The sequence below is a fragment of the Coregonus lavaretus genome (assembly GCF_964263955.1).
Source record: "Coregonus lavaretus genome assembly, chromosome: 29".
NCBI classification, from domain to species: Eukaryota; Metazoa; Chordata; class Actinopteri; order Salmoniformes; family Salmonidae; genus Coregonus; species Coregonus lavaretus.
Window position 1 is genome coordinate 4,281,353 of NC_140016.1, and position 19,806 is coordinate 4,301,158.

The 19,806-nt window shown below is 41.6% G+C and overlaps 1 protein-coding gene across 1 annotated transcript in view; it reads left to right on the top strand.

Moving 5' to 3' along the window:
* Window positions 1-19,593, top strand: part of glra1 (glycine receptor, alpha 1) — a gene marked incomplete at both ends in the record, with an annotated part of 81,088 nt that extends 61,495 nt beyond the window's left edge. Inside the window, one exon of the mRNA XM_084146968.1 lies at window positions 19,300-19,593. Coding sequence (XP_084003094.1) covers window positions 19,300-19,593 — 294 coding nt within the window. The remainder of the gene's footprint in view (window positions 1-19,299) is intronic.
* Window positions 19,594-19,806: the final 213 nt, after the last annotated feature.

Below are 19,806 nucleotides of genomic sequence, written 5' to 3' on the forward strand. Positions count from 1 at the left end.
CATCCTTCTAAAGGCTATCATTCAGCCAGGTCAGCTTTCTAAATTATCATTCAGCGAGTTCATCCTTCTAAAGGCTATCATTCAGCCAGTTCAACCTTCTAAAGGCTATCATTCAGCCAGGTCAGCTTTCTAAAGTATCATTCAGCCAGTTCATCCTTCTAAAGGCTATCATTCAGCCATTTCATCCTTCTAAAGGCTATCATTCAGCCCTTTCATCCTTCTAAAGGCTATCATTCAGCCCTTTCATCCTTCTAAAGGCTACCATTCAGACAGTTCATCCTTTTAAAGGCCATCATTCAGACAGTTCATCCTTCTAAAGGCTATCATTCAGTGAGTTCATCCTTCTAAAGGCTATCATTCAGCCAGGTCATCCATCTTAAAGCTATCATTCAGCAAGTTCATCCTTCTAAAGGCTATCATTCAGCCAGTTCATCCTTCTAAAGGATATCATTCAGCCAGGTCAGCCTTCTAAAGTCTATGATTCAGCCATTTCATCCTTCTAAAGGCTATCATTCAGACAGTTCATCCTTTTAAAGGCCATCATTCAGACAGTTCATCCTTCTAAAGGCTATCATTCAGCCAGGTCAGCTTTCTAAAGGCTATCATTCAGCGAGTTCATCCTTCTAAAGACTATCATTCAGCGAGTCCATCCTTCTAATGGCTATCATTCAGCCAAGTCAGCCTTCTAAAGGCTATCATTCAGCCAGGTCATCCTTCTAAAGGCTTTCATTCAGCCAGGTCATTCTTCTAAAGGCTATCATTTAGCGAGTTCATCCTTCTAAAGGCTTTCATTCAGCCAGTTAATCCTTCTAAAGGCTATCATTCAGCCAGTTCATCCTTCTAAAGGCTATCATTCAGACAGGTCAGCCTTCTAAAGCTTATCATTCAGCGAGTTCAGCCTTCTAAAGTCTATCATTAAGCCAGTTCATCCTCCTAAAGACTATCATTCAGCCAGGTCAGCTTTCTAAAGGCTATGATTCAGTGAATTCATCCTTCTAAAGGCTATCATTCAGCCAGTTCAGCCTTCTAAAGGCTATCATTCAGCCGTTTCATCCATCTAAAGGCTATCATTCAGCCAGTTCATCCTTCTAAAGGATATCATTTAGCCAGTTCATTCTTCTAAAGGCTTTCATTCAGCCAGTTCATCCTTCTAAAGACTATCATTCAGCGTGTTCATCCTTCTAAAGGCTATCATTCAGCCAGGTCAACATTCTAAAGGCTATCATTCAGCCAGTTCATCCTTCTAAAGGTTTATCATTCAGCAAGGTCAGCTTTCTAAAGTATCATTCAGCGAGTTCATCCTTCTAAAATCTATCATTCAGCCATTTCATCCTTCTAAAGGCTATCATTCAGCCCTTTCATCCTTCTAAAGGCTATCATTCAGACAGTTCATCGTTTTAAAGGCCATCATTCAGACAGTTCATCCTTCTAAAGGCTATCATTCAGCGAGTTCATCCTTCTAAAGGCTTTCATTCAGCCAGGTCATTCTTCTAAAGGCTATCATTCAGCCAGGTCATCCTTCTAAAGGCTTTCATTCAGCCAGGTCATTCTTCTAAAGGCTATCATTTAGCGAGTTCATCCTTCTAAAGGCTTTCATTCAGCCAGTTAATCCTTCTAAAGGCTATCATTCAGCCAGTTCATCCTTCTAAATGCTATCATTCAGACAGTTCATCCTCCTAAAGACTATCATTCAGCCAGGTCAGCTTTCTAAAGGCTATGATTCAGTGAATTCATCCTTCTAAAGGCTATCATTCAGCCAGTTCAGCCTTCTAAAGGCTATCATTCAGCCGTTTCATCCATCTAAAGGCTATCATTCAGCCAGTTCATCCTTCTAAAGGATATCATTTAGCCAGTTCATTCTTCTAAAGGCTTTCATTCAGCCAGTTCATCCTTCTAAAGACTATCATTCAGCGTGTTCATCCTTCTAAAGGCTATCATTCAGCCAGGTCAACATTCTAAAGGCTATCATTCAGCCAGTTCATCCTTCTAAAGGCTATCATTCAGCCAGGTCAGCTTTCTAAAGTATCATTCAGCGAGTTCATCCTTCTAAAGGCTATCATTCAGCCATTTCATCCTTCTAAAGGCTATCATTCAGCCCTTTCATCCTTCTAAAGGCTATCATTCAGACAGTTCATCGTTTTAAAGGCCATCATTCAGACAGTTCATCCTTCTAAAGGCTATCATTCAGCGAGTTCATCCTTCTAAAGGCTATCATTCAGCCAGGTCATCCATCTTAAAACTATCATTCAGCAAGTTCATCCTTCTAAAGGCTATCATTCAGCCAGTTCATCTTTCTAAAGGATATCATTCAGCCAGGTCAGCCTTCTAAAGGCTATCATTCAGCCATTTCATCCTTCTAAAGGCTATCATTCAGACAGTTCATCCTTTTAAAGTCCATCATTCAGACAGTTCATCCTTCTAAAGGCTATCATTCAGCCAGGTCAGCTTTCTAAAGGCTATCATTCAGCGAGTTCATCCTTCTAAAGACTATCATTCAGCGAGTCCATCCTTCTAATGGCTATCATTCAGCCAAGTCAGCCTTCTAAAGGCTATCATTCAGCCAGTTCATCCTTCTAAAGGCTATCATTAAGCCAGGTCATCTTTCTAAAGGCTATTAATGAGCAGGTTCATCCTTCTAAAGACTATCATTCAGCCAGGTCATCCTTCAAAAGGCTTTCATTCAGCCAGGTCATTCTTCTAAAGGCTATCATTTAGCGAGTTCATCCTTCTAAAGGCTTTCATTCAGCCAGTTAATCCTTCTAAAGGCTATCATTCAGCCAGTTCATCCTTCTAAAGGCTATCATTCAGCCAGTTCATCCTTCTAAAGGCTATCATTAAGCCAGGTCATCTTTCTAAAGGCTATTAATGAGCTGGTTCATCCTTCTAAAGACTATCATTCAGCCAGGTCATCCTTCTAAAGGCTTTCATTCAGCCAGGTCATTCTTCTAAAGGCTATCATTCAGTGAGTTCATCCTTCTAAAGGCTTTCATTCAGCCAGGTCATTCTTCTAAAGGATATCATTTAGTGAGTTCATCCTTCTAAAGGCTTTCATTCAGCCAGTTAATCCTTCTAAAGGCTATCATTCAGCCAGTTCATCCTTCTAAAGGCTATCATTCAGCCAGGTCATCCTTCTAAAGGCTTTCATTCAGCCAGGTCATTCTTCTAAAGGCTATCATTTAGTGAGTTCATCCTTCTAAAGGCTTTCATTCAGCGAGTTCATCCTTCTAAAGGCAATTATTCAGCCAGTTCAGCATTCTAAATGCTATCATTCAGCCAGTTCAGCCTTCTAAAGTCTATCATTAAGCCAGTTCATCCTCCTAAAGACTATCATTCAGCCAGGTCAGCTTTCTAAAGGCTATGATTCAGTGAATTCATCCTTCTAAAGGCTATCATTCAGCCAGTTCAGCCTTCTAAAGGCTATCATTCAGCCGTTTCATCCATCTAAAGGCTATCATTCAGCCAGTTCATCCTTCTAAAGGATATAATTTAGCCAGTTCATTCTTCTAAAGGCTTTCATTCAGCCAGTTCATCCTTCTAAAGACTATCATTCAGCGTGTTCATCCTTCTAAAGGCTATCATTCAGCCAGGTCAACATTCTAAAGGCTATCATTCAGCCAGTTCATCCTTCTAAAGGCTATCATTCAGCCAGGTCAGCTTTCTAAAGTATCATTCAGCGAGTTCATCCTTCTAAAGGCTATCATTCAGCCATTTCATCCTTCTAAAGGCTATCATTCAGCCCTTTCATCCTTCTAAAGGCTATCATTCAGACAGTTCATCGTTTTAAAGGCCATCATTCAGACAGTTCATCCTTCTAAAGGCTATCATTCAGCCAGGTCATCCATCTTAAAACTATCATTCAGCAAGTTCATCCTTCTAAAGACTATCATTCAGCCAGGTCATCCTTCTAAAGGCTTTCATTCAGCCAGGTCATTCTTCTAAAGGCTATCATTTAGCGAGTTCATCCTTCTAAAGGCTTTCATTCAACCAGTTAATCCTTCTAAAGGCTATCATTCAGCCAGTTCATCCTTCTAAAGGCTTTCATTCAGCCAGGTCATTCTTCTAAAGGCTATCATTCAGCAAGTTCATCCTTCTAAAGGCAATAATTCAGCCAGTTCAGCATTCTAAATGCTATCATTCAGCCAGTTCAGCCTTCTAAAGTCTATCATTAAGCCAGTTCATCCTCCTAAAGACTATCATTCAGCCAGGTCAGCTTTCTAAAGGCTATGATTCAGTGAATTCATCCTTCTAAAGGCTATCATTCAGCCAGTTCAGCCTTCTAAAGGCTATCATTCAGCCGTTTCATCCATCTAAAGGCTATCATTCAGCCAGTTCATCCTTCTAAAGGATATCATTTAGCCAGTTCATTATTCTAAAGGCTTTCATTCAGCCAGTTCATCCTTCTAAAGACTATCATTCAGCGTGTTCATCCTTCTAAAGGCTATCATTCAGCCAGGTCAACATTCTAAAGGCTATCATTCAGCCAGTTCATCCTTCTAAAGGCTATCATTCAGCCAGGTCAGCTTTCTAAAGTATCATTCAGCGAGTTCATCCTTCTAAAGGCTATCATTCAGCCATTTCATCCTTCTAAAGGCTATCATTCAGCCCTTTCATCCTTCTAAAGGCTATCATTCAGACAGTTCATCGTTTTAAAGGCCATCATTCAGACAGTTCATCCTTCTAAAGGCTATCATTCAGCGAGTTCATCCTTCTAAAGGCTATCATTCAGCCAGGTCATCCATCTTAAAACTATAATTCAGCAAGTTCATCCTTCTAAAGGCTATCATTCAGCCAGTTCATCATTCTAAAGGATATCATTCAGCCAGGTCAGCCTTCTAAAGGCTATCATTCAGCCATTTCATCCTTCTAAATGCTATCATTCAGACAGTTCATCATTTTAAAGTCCATCATTCAGATAGTTCATCCTTCTAAAGGCTATCATTCAGCCAGGTCAGCTTTCTAAAGGCTATCATTCAGCCAAGTCAGCCTTCTAAAGGCTATCATTCAGCCAGTTCATCCTTCTAAAGGCTATCATTAAGCCAGGTCATCTTTCTAAAGGCTATTAATGAGCAGGTTCATCCTTCTAAAGACTATCATTCAGCCAGGTCATCCTTCAAAAGGCTTTCATTCAGCCAGGTCATTCTTCTAAAGGCTATCATTCAGCGAGTTCATCCTTCTAAAGGCTATCATTCAGCCAGGTCATCCATCTTAAAACTATCATTCAGCAAGTTCATCCTTCTAAAGGCTATCATTCAGCCAGTTCATCCTTCTAAAGGATATCATTCAGCCAGGTCAGCCTTCTAAAGGCTATCATTCAGCCATTTCATCCTTCTAAAGGCTATCATTCAGACAGTTCATCCTTTTAAAGTCCATCATTCAGACAGTTCATCCTTCTAAAGGCTATCATTCAGCCAGGTCAGCTTTCTAAAGGCTATCATTCAGCCAAGTCAGCCTTCTAAAGGCTATCATTCAGCCAGTTCATCCTTCTAAAGGCTATCATTAAGCCAGGTCATCTTTCTAAAGGCTATTAATGAGCAGGTTCATCCTTCTAAAGACTATCATTCAGCCAGGTCATCCTTCAAAAGGCTTTCATTCAGCCAGGTCATTCTTCTAAAGGCTATCATTCAGCCAGTTCATCCTTCTAAAGGCTTTCATTCAGCCAGTTCAGCCTTCTAAAGTCTATCATTAATCCAGTTCATCCTCCTAAAGACTATCATTCAGCCAGGTCAGCTTTCTAAAGGCTATGATTCAGTGAATTCATCCTTCTAAAGGCTATCATTCAGCCAGTTCAGCCTTCTAAAGGCTATCATTCAGCCGGTTCATCCATCTAAAGGCTTTCATTCAGCCAGTTCATCCTTCTAAAGACTATCATTCAGCGTGTTCATCCTTCTAAAGGCTATCATTCAGCCTTTTCATCCTTCTAAAGGCTATCATTCAGCCAGGTCAGCTTTCTAAAGTATCATTCAGCGAGTTCATCTTTCTAAAGACTATCATTCAGCCAGGTCATCCTTCTAAAGGCTATCATTCAGCCAGGTCATTCTTCTAAAGGCTATCATTCAGCCAGTTCATCCTTCTAAAGGCTTTCATTCAGCCAGTTCAGCCTTCTAAAGTCTATCATTAAGCCAGTTCATCCTCCTAAAGACTATCATTCAGCCAGGTCAGCTTTCTAAAGGCTATGATTCAGTGAATTCATCCTTCTAAAGGCTATCATTCAGCCAGTTCAGCCTTCTAAAGGCTATCATTCAGCCGTTTCATCCATCTAAAGGCTATCATTCAGCCAGTTCATCCTTCTAAAGGATATCATTTAGCCAGTTCATTCTTCTAAAGGCTTTCATTCAGCCAGTTCATCCTTCTAAAGACTATCATTCAGCGTGTTCATCCTTCTAAAGGCTATCATTCAGCCAGGTCAACATTCTAAAGGCTATCATTCAGCCAGTTCATCCTTCTAAAGGCTATCATTCAGCCAGGTCAGCTTTCTAAAGTATCATTCAGCGAGTTCATCCTTCTAAAGGCTATCATTCAGCCATTTCATCCTTCTAAAGGCTATCATTCAGCCCTTTCATCCTTCTAAAGGCTATCATTCAGACAGTTCATCGTTTTAAAGGCCATCATTCAGACAGTTCATCCTTCTAAAGGCTATCATTCAGCGAGTTCATCCTTCTAAAGGCTATCATTCAGCCAGGTCATCCATCTTAAAACTATCATTCAGCAAGTTCATCCTTCTAAAGGCTATCATTCAGCCAGTTCATCATTCTAAAGGATATCATTCAGCCAGGTCAGCCTTCTAAAGGCTATCATTCAGCCATTTCATCCTTCTAAATGCTATCATTCAGACAGTTCATCATTTTAAAGTCCATCATTCAGACAGTTCATCCTTCTAAAGGCTATCATTCAGCCAGGTCAGCTTTCTAAAGGCTATCATTCAGCCAAGTCAGCCTTCTAAAGGCTATCATTCAGCCAGTTCATCCTTCTAAAGGCTATCATTAAGCCAGGTCATCTTTCTAAAGGCTATTAATGAGCAGGTTCATCCTTCTAAAGACTATCATTCAGCCAGGTCATCCTTCAAAAGGCTTTCATTCAGCCAGGTCATTCTTCTAAAGGCTATCATTCAGCGAGTTCATCCTTCTAAAGGCTATCATTCAGCCAGGTCATCCATCTTAAAACTATCATTCAGCAAGTTCATCCTTCTAAAGGCTATCATTCAGCCAGTTCATCCTTCTAAAGGATATCATTCAGCCAGGTCAGCCTTCTAAAGGCTATCATTCAGCCATTTCATCCTTCTAAAGGCTATCATTCAGACAGTTCATCCTTTTAAAGTCCATCATTCAGACAGTTCATCCTTCTAAAGGCTATCATTCAGCCAGGTCAGCTTTCTAAAGGCTATCATTCAGCCAAGTCAGCCTTCTAAAGGCTATCATTCAGCCAGTTCATCCTTCTAAAGGCTATCATTAAGCCAGGTCATCTTTCTAAAGGCTATTAATGAGCAGGTTCATCCTTCTAAAGGCTATCATTCAGCGAGTTCATCCTTCTAAAGGCTATAATTCAGCCAGGTCATCCATCTTAAAACTATCATTCAGCAAGTTCATCCTTCTAAAGGCTATCATTCAGCCAGTTCATCCTTCTAAAGGATATCATTCAGCCAGGTCAGCCTTCTAAAGGCTATCATTCAGCCATTTCATCCTTCTAAAGGCTATCATTCAGACAGTTCATCCTTTTAAAGTCCATCATTCAGACAGTTCATCCTTCTAAAGGCTATCATTCAGCCAGGTCAGCTTTCTAAAGGCTATCATTCAGCCAAGTCAGCCTTCTAAAGGCTATCATTCAGCCAGTTCATCCTTCTAAAGGCTATCATTAAGCCAGGTCATCTTTCTAAAGGCTATTAATGAGCAGGTTCATCCTTCTAAAGACTATCATTCAGCCAGGTCATCCTTCAAAAGGCTTTCATTCAGCCAGGTCATTCTTCTAAAGGCTATCATTCAGCCAGTTCATCCTTCTAAAGGCTTTCATTCAGCCAGTTCAGCCTTCTAAAGTCTATCATTAATCCAGTTCATCCTCCTAAAGACTATCATTCAGCCAGGTCAGCTTTCTAAAGGCTATGATTCAGTGAATTCATCCTTCTAAAGGCTATCATTCAGCCAGTTCAGCCTTCTAAAGGCTATCATTCAGCCGGTTCATCCATCTAAAGGCTTTCATTCAGCCAGTACATCCTTCTAAAGACTATCATTCAGCGTGTTCATCCTTCTAAAGGCTATCATTCAGCCTTTTCATCCTTCTAAAGGCTATCATTCAGCCAGGTCAGCTTTCTAAAGTATCATTCAGCGAGTTCATCTTTCTAAAGACTATCATTCAGCCAGGTCATCCTTCTAAAGGCTATCATTCAGCCAGGTCATTCTTCTAAAGGCTATCATTCAGCCAGTTCATCCTTCTAAAGGCTTTCATTCAGCCAGTTCAGCCTTCTAAAGTCTATCATTAAGCCAGTTCATCCTCCTAAATACTATCATTCAGCCAGGTCAGCTTTCTAAAGGCTATGATTCAGTGAATTCATCCTTCTAAAGGCTATCATTCAGCCAGTTCATTCTTCTAAAGGCTTTCATTCAGCCAGTTCATCCTTCTAAAGACTATCATTCAGCGTGTTCATCCTTCTAAAGGCTATCATTCAGCCAGGTCAACATTCTAAAGGCTATCATTCAGCCAGTTCATCCTTCTAAAGGCTATCATTCAGCCAGGTCAGCTTTCTAAAGTATCATTCAGCGAGTTCATCCTTCTAAAGGCTATCATTCAGCCATTTCATCCTTCTAAAGGCTATCATTCAGCCCTTTCATCCTTCTAAAGGCTTTCATTCAGACAGTTCATCGTTTTAAAGGCCATCATTCAGACAGTTCATCCTTCTAAAGGCTATCATTCAGCGAGTTCATCCTTCTAAAGGCTATCATTCAGCCAGGTCATCCATCTTAAAACTATCATTCAGCAAGTTCATCCTTCTAAAGGCTATCATTCAGCCAGTTCATCATTCTAAAGGATATCATTCAGCCAGGTCAGCCTTCTAAAGGCTATCATTCAGCCATTTCATCCTTCTAAATGCTATCATTCAGACAGTTCATCATTTTAAAGTCCATCATTCAGACAGTTCATCCTTCTAAAGGCTATCATTCAGCCAGGTCAGCTTTCTAAAGGCTATCATTCAGCCAAGTCAGCCTTCTAAAGGCTATCATTCAGCCAGTTCATCCTTCTAAAGGCTATCATTAAGCCAGGTCATCTTTCTAAAGGCTATTAATGAGCAGGTTCATCCTTCTAAAGACTATCATTCAGCCAGGTCATCCTTCAAAAGGCTTTCATTCAGCCAGGTCATTCTTCTAAAGGCTATCATTCAGCGAGTTCATCCTTCTAAAGGCTATCATTCAGCCAGGTCATCCATCTTAAAACTATCATTCAGCAAGTTCATCCTTCTAAAGGCTATCATTCAGCCAGTTCATCCTTCTAAAGGATATCATTCAGCCAGGTCAGCCTTCTAAAGGCTATCATTCAGCCATTTCATCCTTCTAAAGGCTATCATTCAGACAGTTCATCCTTTTAAAGTCCATCATTCAGACAGTTCATCCTTCTAAAGGCTATCATTCAGCCAGGTCAGCTTTCTAAAGGCTATCATTCAGCCAAGTCAGCCTTCTAAAGGCTATCATTCAGCCAGTTCATCCTTCTAAAGGCTATCATTCAGCCAGTTCATCCTTCTAAAGGCTATCATTAAGCCAGGTCATCTTTCTAAAGGCTATCATTCAGCCAAGTCAGCCTTCTAAAGGCTATCATTCAGCCAGTTCATCCTTCTAAAGGCTATCATTAAGCCAGGTCATCTTTCTAAAGGCTATTAATGAGCAGGTTCATCCTTCTAAAGACTATCATTCAGCCAGGTCATCCTTCAAAAGGCTTTCATTCAGCCAGGTCATTCTTCTAAAGGCTATCATTCAGCCAGTTCATCCTTCTAAAGGCTTTCATTCAGCCAGTTCAGCCTTCTAAAGTCTATCATTAAGCCAGTTCATCCTCCTAAAGACTATCATTCAGCCAGGTCAGCTTTCTAAAGGCTATGATTCAGTGAATTCATCCTTCTAAAGGCTATCATTCAGCCAGTTCAGCCTTCTAAAGGCTATCATTCAGCCGGTTCATCCATCTAAAGGCTATCATTCAGCCAGTTCATCCTTCTAAAGACTATCATTCAGCGTGTTCATCCTTCTAAAGGCTATCATTCAGCCTTTTCATCCTTCTAAAGGCTATCATTCAGCCAGGTCAGCTTTCTAAAGTATCATTCAGCGAGTTCATCTTTCTAAAGACTATCATTCAGCCAGGTCATCCTTCTAAAGGCTATCATCCAGCCAGGTCATTATTCTAAAGGCTATCATTTAGCGAGTTCATCCTTCTAAAGGCTTTCATTCAGCCAGTTAATCCTTCTAAAGGCTATTATTCAGCGAGTTCATCGTTCTTAAGGCTATCATTCAGACAGGTCAGCCTTCTAAAGGTTATCATTCAGCCAGTTCATCATTCTAAAGACTATCATTCAGTCAGGTCAGCCTTCTAAAGGCTATCAATCAGCCAATTCATCCTTCTAAAGGCTATTATTCAGCCAGGTCAGCCTTCTAAAGGCTATCATTCAGCCAGGTCAGCCTTCTGAAGGCTGTCATTCAGCCATTTCATCCTTTTAAAGGTTATCATTCAGCGAGTTCATCCTTCTAAAGGCTATCATTCAGCCATTTCATCCTTCTAAAGGCTATCATTCAGCCCTTTCATCCTTCTAAAGGCTTTCATTCAGACAGTTCATCGTTTTAAAGGCCATCATTCAGACAGTTCATCCTTCTAAAGGCTATCATTCAGCGAGTTCATCCTTCTAAAGGCTATCATTCAGCCAGGTCATCCATCTTAAAACTATCATTCAGCAAGTTCATCCTTCTAAAGGCTATCATTCAGCCAGTTCATCATTCTAAAGGATATCATTCAGCCAGGTCAGCCTTCTAAAGGCTATCATTCAGCCATTTCATCCTTCTAAATGCTATCATTCAGACAGTTCATCATTTTAAAGTCCATCATTCAGACAGTTCATCCTTCTAAAGGCTATCATTCAGCCAGGTCAGCTTTCTAAAGGCTATCATTCAGCCAAGTCAGCCTTCTAAAGGCTATCATTCAGCCAGTTCATCCTTCTAAAGGCTATCATTAAGCCAGGTCATCTTTCTAAAGGCTATTAATGAGCAGGTTCATCCTTCTAAAGACTATCATTCAGCCAGGTCATCCTTCAAAAGGCTTTCATTCAGCCAGGTCATTCTTCTAAAGGCTATCATTCAGCGAGTTCATCCTTCTAAAGGCTATCATTCAGCCAGGTCATCCATCTTAAAACTATCATTCAGCAAGTTCATCCTTCTAAAGGCTATCATTCAGCCAGTTCATCCTTCTAAAGGATATCATTCAGCCAGGTCAGCCTTCTAAAGGCTATCATTCAGCCATTTCATCCTTCTAAAGGCTATCATTCAGACAGTTCATCCTTTTAAAGTCCATCATTCAGACAGTTCATCCTTCTAAAGGCTATCATTCAGCCAGGTCAGCTTTCTAAAGGCTATCATTCAGCCAAGTCAGCCTTCTAAAGGCTATCATTCAGCCAGTTCATCCTTCTAAAGGCTATCATTCAGCCAGTTCATCCTTCTAAAGGCTATCATTAAGCCAGGTCATCTTTCTAAAGGCTATCATTCAGCCAAGTCAGCCTTCTAAAGGCTATCATTCAGCCAGTTCATCCTTCTAAAGGCTATCATTAAGCCAGGTCATCTTTCTAAAGGCTATTAATGAGCAGGTTCATCCTTCTAAAGACTATCATTCAGCCAGGTCATCCTTCAAAAGGCTTTCATTCAGCCAGGTCATTCTTCTAAAGGCTATCATTCAGCCAGTTCATCCTTCTAAAGGCTTTCATTCAGCCAGTTCAGCCTTCTAAAGTCTATCATTAAGCCAGTTCATCCTCCTAAAGACTATCATTCAGCCAGGTCAGCTTTCTAAAGGCTATGATTCAGTGAATTCATCCTTCTAAAGGCTATCATTCAGCCAGTTCAGCCTTCTAAAGGCTATCATTCAGCCGGTTCATCCATCTAAAGGCTATCATTCAGCCAGTTCATCCTTCTAAAGACTATCATTCAGCGTGTTCATCCTTCTAAAGGCTATCATTCAGCCTTTTCATCCTTCTAAAGGCTATCATTCAGCCAGGTCAGCTTTCTAAAGTATCATTCAGCGAGTTCATCTTTCTAAAGACTATCATTCAGCCAGGTCATCCTTCTAAAGGCTATCATCCAGCCAGGTCATTATTCTAAAGGCTATCATTTAGCGAGTTCATCCTTCTAAAGGCTTTCATTCAGCCAGTTAATCCTTCTAAAGGCTATTATTCAGCGAGTTCATCGTTCTTAAGGCTATCATTCAGACAGGTCAGCCTTCTAAAGGTTATCATTCAGCCAGTTCATCATTCTAAAGACTATCATTCAGTCAGGTCAGCCTTCTAAAGGCTATCAATCAGCCAATTCATCCTTCTAAAGGCTATTATTCAGCCAGGTCAGCCTTCTAAAGGCTATCATTCAGCCAGGTCAGCCTTCTGAAGGCTGTCATTCAGCCATTTCATCCTTTTAAAGGTTATCATTCAGCGAGTTCATCCTTCTAAAGGCTATCATTCAGTCCAGTTTATCCTTCTAAAGACTATCATTCAGCCAGTTCATCCTTCTGAAGGCTATCATTCAGCCAGTTCATCCATCTAAAGGCTATCATTCAGCCAATTCAGCCTTCTAAAGGCTATAATTAAGACAGTTCATCCATCTAAAGGCAATCATTCAGCCGGTTCATCCATCTAAAGGCTATCATTCATCCAGTTCAGCCTAATAAAGTCTATCATTCAGCCAGTTCATCCCAAAGAACTGCTCTTCTCTGCAGTGAGGAGGGAGGAACCTGTCACTTCTAGCCTCGGCACAATAAAACAACCTCTCTGGTTCTGGCCGGGGCTGGAGATGAATAGCGCAAACACACACACACACACACACACACAGACACACTCACACACATACACAAACATATACACACCCAAACATACACACACACACACACACACTCACACACACACACACACACTCACACACATACACAAACATATACACACACAAACATACACGGACACGCACACACACGCACACACACAAACATACGCACACACTCACACACATACACAAACATATACACACACAAACATACACACACACACACACACTCACACACACACACACACACACACACTCACACACATACACAAACATATACACACACAAACATACACGGACACGCACACACACGCACACACACAAACATACGCAAACACACACACACACACACACTCACACACATACACAAACATATACACATCCAAACATACACGAACACGCACACACACACACACACAAACATACGCACACACTCACACACATACACAAACATATACACACACAAACATACACACACACACTCACACACACACACACACACACTCACACACATACACAAACATATACACACACAAACATACACACACACACTCACACACACACACACACACACTCACACACATACACAAACATATACACACACAAACATACACGGACACGCACACACACACACACACACACAAACATACGCACACACGCACACACATACACAAACATATACACACACAAACATACACGCACACACACACACACACACACAAACATACGCACACACTCACACACACGGACACGCACACACACACACACACACACACACGCACACACACAAACATACGCACACACTCACACACATACACAAACATATACACACACAAACATACACGGACATGCACACACACACACACACACACACAAACATACGCACACACGCACACACATACACAAACATATACACACACAAACATACATGCACACACACACACACACACACAAACATAAGCACACACTCACACACACGGACACACACACTCACACACACACACACACACACACACACTCACACACACACACACATACACAAACATAAGCACACACTCACACACACGGACACACATACACACGACAAGCTCCTCTCAAGACTGAAAGAGAGTATGGCCTTAGGAATAGACATGATAAAGAACCAGCTGCAGCCTGACAATTTTGTCCACCAGCATTGCGTAAAATAATATCAAATTGCATGTTATTTGACAAGCTCACGCGACTGTAAGAAAGGCCTTGGGAATAAACATGATCATATTGACTTGATTAAAACTTGACCCAACTGCAGAATACAGGATATCAATGGTGTCTCCTTTAAGGATTGTATAAAGAATATCAATGGAATTATACAAATTGCAGAATCCATAACAATAGATGATTTAAGTAGCCGTAGAGAAATGTGTGTAGCTTATACCGAACCATAATATGGACAGCCATGTAGCCTACGCATTAAAGGTGCCCCCCAGGATCTGAAGAGCAACAAATTCATCCGTAACATAAAGTATAAATTGGATTCGTAAGATAGTTTACGAATTGCAAAGTAATTGTTCATTATTTTTTTGGCAGGACATAACATATCATACGAAATGGATAGCGTAGTACACAATCTGATGATGTAGTACACAAAAAATTGGGACCACTTTTGGCTCATGAGCACCACTTTCAAAACTACTGTCTGAAATTATACAAAAGTTTGAGAGTGCATCTTTAATTAAAGTCTTCCATTCTGTCACATACTCTACCCCAAATTAGATTTTTCTCATGGTTTTAAAAAAGAAGACATTTGTCTGTGGCTCATGTGTGATGCTAGTCAGCCAATGTCCCCAGGCCAGGCAATCACTAAAAGCAACAACAAAAAAACTCAACTCTGGTCTAAAATATTAGCGTCCGGAAATGACTAAGCTGCAGGGTAGCCAGAAACGACTATGCTAAGTGCAGGGTAGCCAGAAACGACTAAGCGAAGTACAGGGTAGCCAGAAACGACTAAGCGAAGTGCAGGGTAGCCAGAAACGACTAAGCGAAGTGCAGGGTAGCCAGAAACGACGAAGCTAAGTGCAGGGTAGCCAGAAACGACTACTTTCTTTCAGCTGTCCTCCTCTTTGCCCTCCGTCTGCTTTGCGCTGGCAGTCCAAACTGAGATATATTAATAACTAGGTGACATGATGTGACCCCTAGACTGCAGATACACTGTTCCACTGGCTAACCATGACAGGGCCTTATTAGGACGAGACTTCCTGATTGATCCAGGATAATCAGCTCATTAGGCCTGATTAGCTACTGTTCAAGGGGATCTCTTTCCCACAGGATAATCTCAGGGGTGTGTATGTGTGTGTGTGTGTGTGTGTGTGTTCTGAGGTTGTACTACCACGTCTGAAAACAACGGGCGATAAGAGACTGGATTGGCTAGGTAAATAAGTGGAAAGTGATAGATAACCAATAGGAAGCTACTCTCTGGCAGTGTCTGCAGGACAAGATGGGGCTAAACTCGTTTTTTCTTTGCAAAGTACAAAATTATACAACAAGAACCAAGTTATTGAACTTCTGTACAATATGTTCACAGTAGGCTATATATTGCGTAGTATAAAGGTGTTATAATGTTAGTCCTATATATGTAATTAAGATCAACTGTTCACCCTTATATGGGGGGGAGAGAGAGAGAGAGAGAGAGAGAGAGAGAGAGAGAGAGAGAGAGAGAGAGAGAGAGAGAGAGAGAGAGAGAGAGAGAGAGAGAGAGAGAGAGAGAGAGAGAGAGAGAGAGAGAGAGAGCGAGCGAATGAGAGAGAGAGAGTGAGACAGCGAAAGATAGAGTGAGAGAGAGAGAGCGAGCGAGAGAGCGACAGGGAGAGCGAGAGAGAGAGAGAGAGAGAGAGAGAGAGAGAGAGAGAGAGAGAGAGAGAGAGAGAGCAACAGATCATGACGTGCATAATCATTCCAGGTCAATGGCTTCATGAAGGAAGGAGGGGCTTTTACACAGACAAACCCAGAGTCTTTATGCAACCACCTACTCTCAATGGGAACAGGAAACCAACACGTCATTAGTTTAAAAAATACAAAATAAAACCTTTAGGGCTGGTTTCCCGGACACAGATTAAGGCTAGTCCTGGACAAAAAAATCCTGTTCAAAGGAGATAGTCCTAGACTAGACTTGAGCAAGGTATTTATTTTATTTTATTTTACTTTGTGTCCGGGACACCAGCCCTTAACATTACTAGTCCTTAAACATTCTTCTCAGATTACCTGATCCTTTAGTAATTAATATAACAATCGTCAATGTAAAAGCTTGATGGCACGATCTTAAAAAAGAAACAAAAATCAAATTTTGGAACGACTAGGAAAGGGTCATGTATTGGCATTGGGGTAAATTGCTTTGGGAAATCATAAAATGAACGGCAAGACACCAACTCCTCAAGGAGATGTTGATGATAGTCGTGACACTCCCCAAAATGACTTTATGCAAATCAGCATTTTTATTTTCCAAGGCTGCATGGCCGCGATCGACGCAAAGGCAAATGTTTACAGAAAACATAAGATGGATGCCATTAATCACATCACCACACACTAAGAGATATAAAGACATCAATCATGAGGAAATAGCATGATGGATAGAGGAGTCAAGAGGTCCTTCTCTCCGTCTCACTAGATACCAACCAACCGGTCACCTCTCTCTCTCTCTCTCTCTCTCTCTCTCTCTCTCTCTCTCTCTCTCTCTCTCTCTCTCTCTCTCTCTCTCTCTCTCTCTCTCTCTCTCTCTCTCTCTCTCTCTCTCTCTCTCTCTCTCTCTCTCTCTGACTTGCAAATGCAGAAGAAGGAGAAGGAGGGAGGGAGGAGGAGACAGGAGGAGTGAGCCTGATACTGCTCCCAGGCCATACATTGTCTCCCTCACCCCCACAAACCCATAGCTCCATTCATCTCTCATTATTTATCTCCCCTTCACAATAAGAGTCTCTGCCCAGCTTACTGCATTAATGGTGGAATGTTGAATTAGGGGGCGGGGTAATGAATCAGCCAGCCTGGTCTGGGGCGGCATGGCGGGCAGTGTGAAAATGGTTGCGTCCCAAATGGCATCCTATTCCGTAGGTCTAGGTCAAAAGTAGTGCACTATGTAGGGAGTAGGGTGCAATTTTGGGACGCAGGCGATGACGCAGGGAGGACGCCATCCTCCGCAGCACCGTCCCTCTTTACTGCTCCACGTCACGTCCCCCAGCCAGCACATTAATCATACAGCAGGAGGAATGAAGCAGAGCATCTGTAATACTTACAAATGGTGGGCCGGTGCCACTGAAGGACAAGGAAAGGTCGACGCACAACGTAGCCAGCATTAGATGTTTCAGTCGCTGTTATGATTACAGGAGAACAGTGGAGTGGAGGAGACGAAGCATAATGTGGGGGAAAGGAGAAGAGCCGTCCTGTCCTCCTCTTGTGTGTGTGTGTGTGTGTGTGTGTGTGTGTGTGTGTGTGTGTGTGTGTGTGTGTGTGTGTGTGTGTGTGTGTGTGTGTGTGTGTGTGTGTGTGTGTGTGTGTGTGTGTGTGTGTGTGTGTGTGTGTGTGTGTGTGTGTGCGCGCGCGCGCGTGTGTGTGTGCGCGCGTGTGTGTGTGCGTGCGTGCGTGTGTTCGTCCATTCAGCCCAACACACATTAACAGTTATAAATGGGGTGGTATAAAGACAAGGACAGATGGAGGACATGGTGTCTACAAATAGAACCTAGAACATGAAGGGTTGTATTTTAGACAAGGACAGAAGGAAGACATGGTGTCTACAAATGGAACCTAGAAAATGAAGGGTTGTATTTTAGACAAGGACAGAAGGAGGACATGGTGTCTACAAATGGAACCTAGAAAATGAAGGGTTGTATTTTAGACAAGGACAGAAGGAAGACATGGTGTCTACAAATGGAACCTAGAAAATGAAGGGTTGTATTTTAGACAAGGACAGAAGGAGGACATGGTGTCTACAAATGGAACCTAGAAAAATAAGGGTTGTATTTTAGACAAGGACAGAAGGAGGACATGGTGTCTACAAATGGAACCTAGAAAATGAAGGGTTGTATTTTAGACAAGGACAGAAGGAGGACATGGTGTCTACAAATGGAACCTAGAAAATGAAGGGTTGTATTTTAGACAAGGACAGAAGGAAGACATGGTGTCTACAAATGGAACCTAGAAAATGAAGGGTTGTATTTTAGACAAGGACAGAAGGAGGACATGGTGTCTACAAATGGAACCTAGAAAATGAAGGGTTGTATTTTAGACAAGGACAGAAGGAGGACATGGTGTCTACAAATGGAACCTAGAAAATGAAGGGTTGTATTTTAGACAAGGACAGAAGGAAGACATGGTGTCTACAAATGGAACCTAGAAAATGAAGGGTTGTATTTTAGACAAGGACAGAAGGAAGACATGGTGTCTACAAATGGAACCTAGAAAATGAAGGGTTGTATTTTAGACAAGGACAGAAGGAAGACATGGTGTCTACAAATGGAACCTAGAAAATGAAGGGTTGTATTTTAGACAAGGACAGAAGGAGGACATGGTGTCTACAAATGGAACCTAGAAAACTAAGGGTTGTGTTTTAGCACAGCGTGTACGCCTATCCATTTGAATTTGCAGTAGAGGTGTTGAATGATTACATTTACATTTTTCAAACCAAGCAAAGACAGATAAGAGACCCTCATTGTTTGTTTGTGTGTGATGAGGTATGCAGGGTTGTGTTAGCTAGCTACCTGTAATTACATTGCAGTAAATAGGAAAATGCCATTTCCGTACATAGCGATGTATGATATCGAGATAACAAGTCCTTTATAACGTGCAAACCTTGCCTCATAACCTTGAGTGATGACATAGCTAAAATGTGAATAGTCGACCCATGCAATCCATATTTATCACGATGCATATCAATGGTAAATTAGATTGTTTCCGGATCATGTTGGACTTTGACGTTTAAGGCTCAACATGATGTGCCTCATTATGTTAATTATTTATGTGTCTGCATTACTTAAAGTCCCACTGTGATTTTCACAGCCATTAAATGTGTTTTCAAATTATGAAGTCTGTTAAGAGCCTTTTCATTGAAGGCCCACTATGATTTAAGTCTGTTAAGAGCCTTTTCCTTGAAGGACCACTATGATTTTCAAAGTCATATGTTTTTACAACTTAAGGGGTGGGCCTTTAAGAGATACTGTTTACAGAGAGAGAGAGCAGGCCTGGATATCAAATGTGTAATGGGTTTTTTGATTCCTAACAGAATGAATATTTGGCTGTGTTACAGGAGGATGAGGGCGGTGAGGGCCGGTTCAGCTTCACCGCCTATGGCATGGGCCCAGCCTGCCTTCAGGCCAAAGACGGCATGGCCATCAAAGGGAACAACAACAACGCCCCGACCGCCACTGCCGGCCCTCAGGAGAAAACGGTGGAAGAGATGCGCAAGCTCTTCATCGGCCGCGCGAAGAGGATCGACACGGTCTCTCGCGTGGCTTTCCCGCTGGTCTTCCTCATTTTTAATATTTTCTACTGGCTCGTATACAAGATCATCCGAAGCACGGATGTACACCAGATGACGTAAGCAAGGGAAGAGAGAGAGTTCAATACCACACCATCCTGCTCCCAACCCCAATACTCCTCGCTCTTCACTTGCTCACTTGCTTTTGGTGGCTATCGCCTTGGCAAAGGTAATTTATCAAAGGTAATTTATCAATATTTGTTATTTTCTTTTCTTTTCTTTCCCCCTCTTTTCTCCTGAATAATCCGGACCAGTGCAATAGAAATGCAGTAAAAT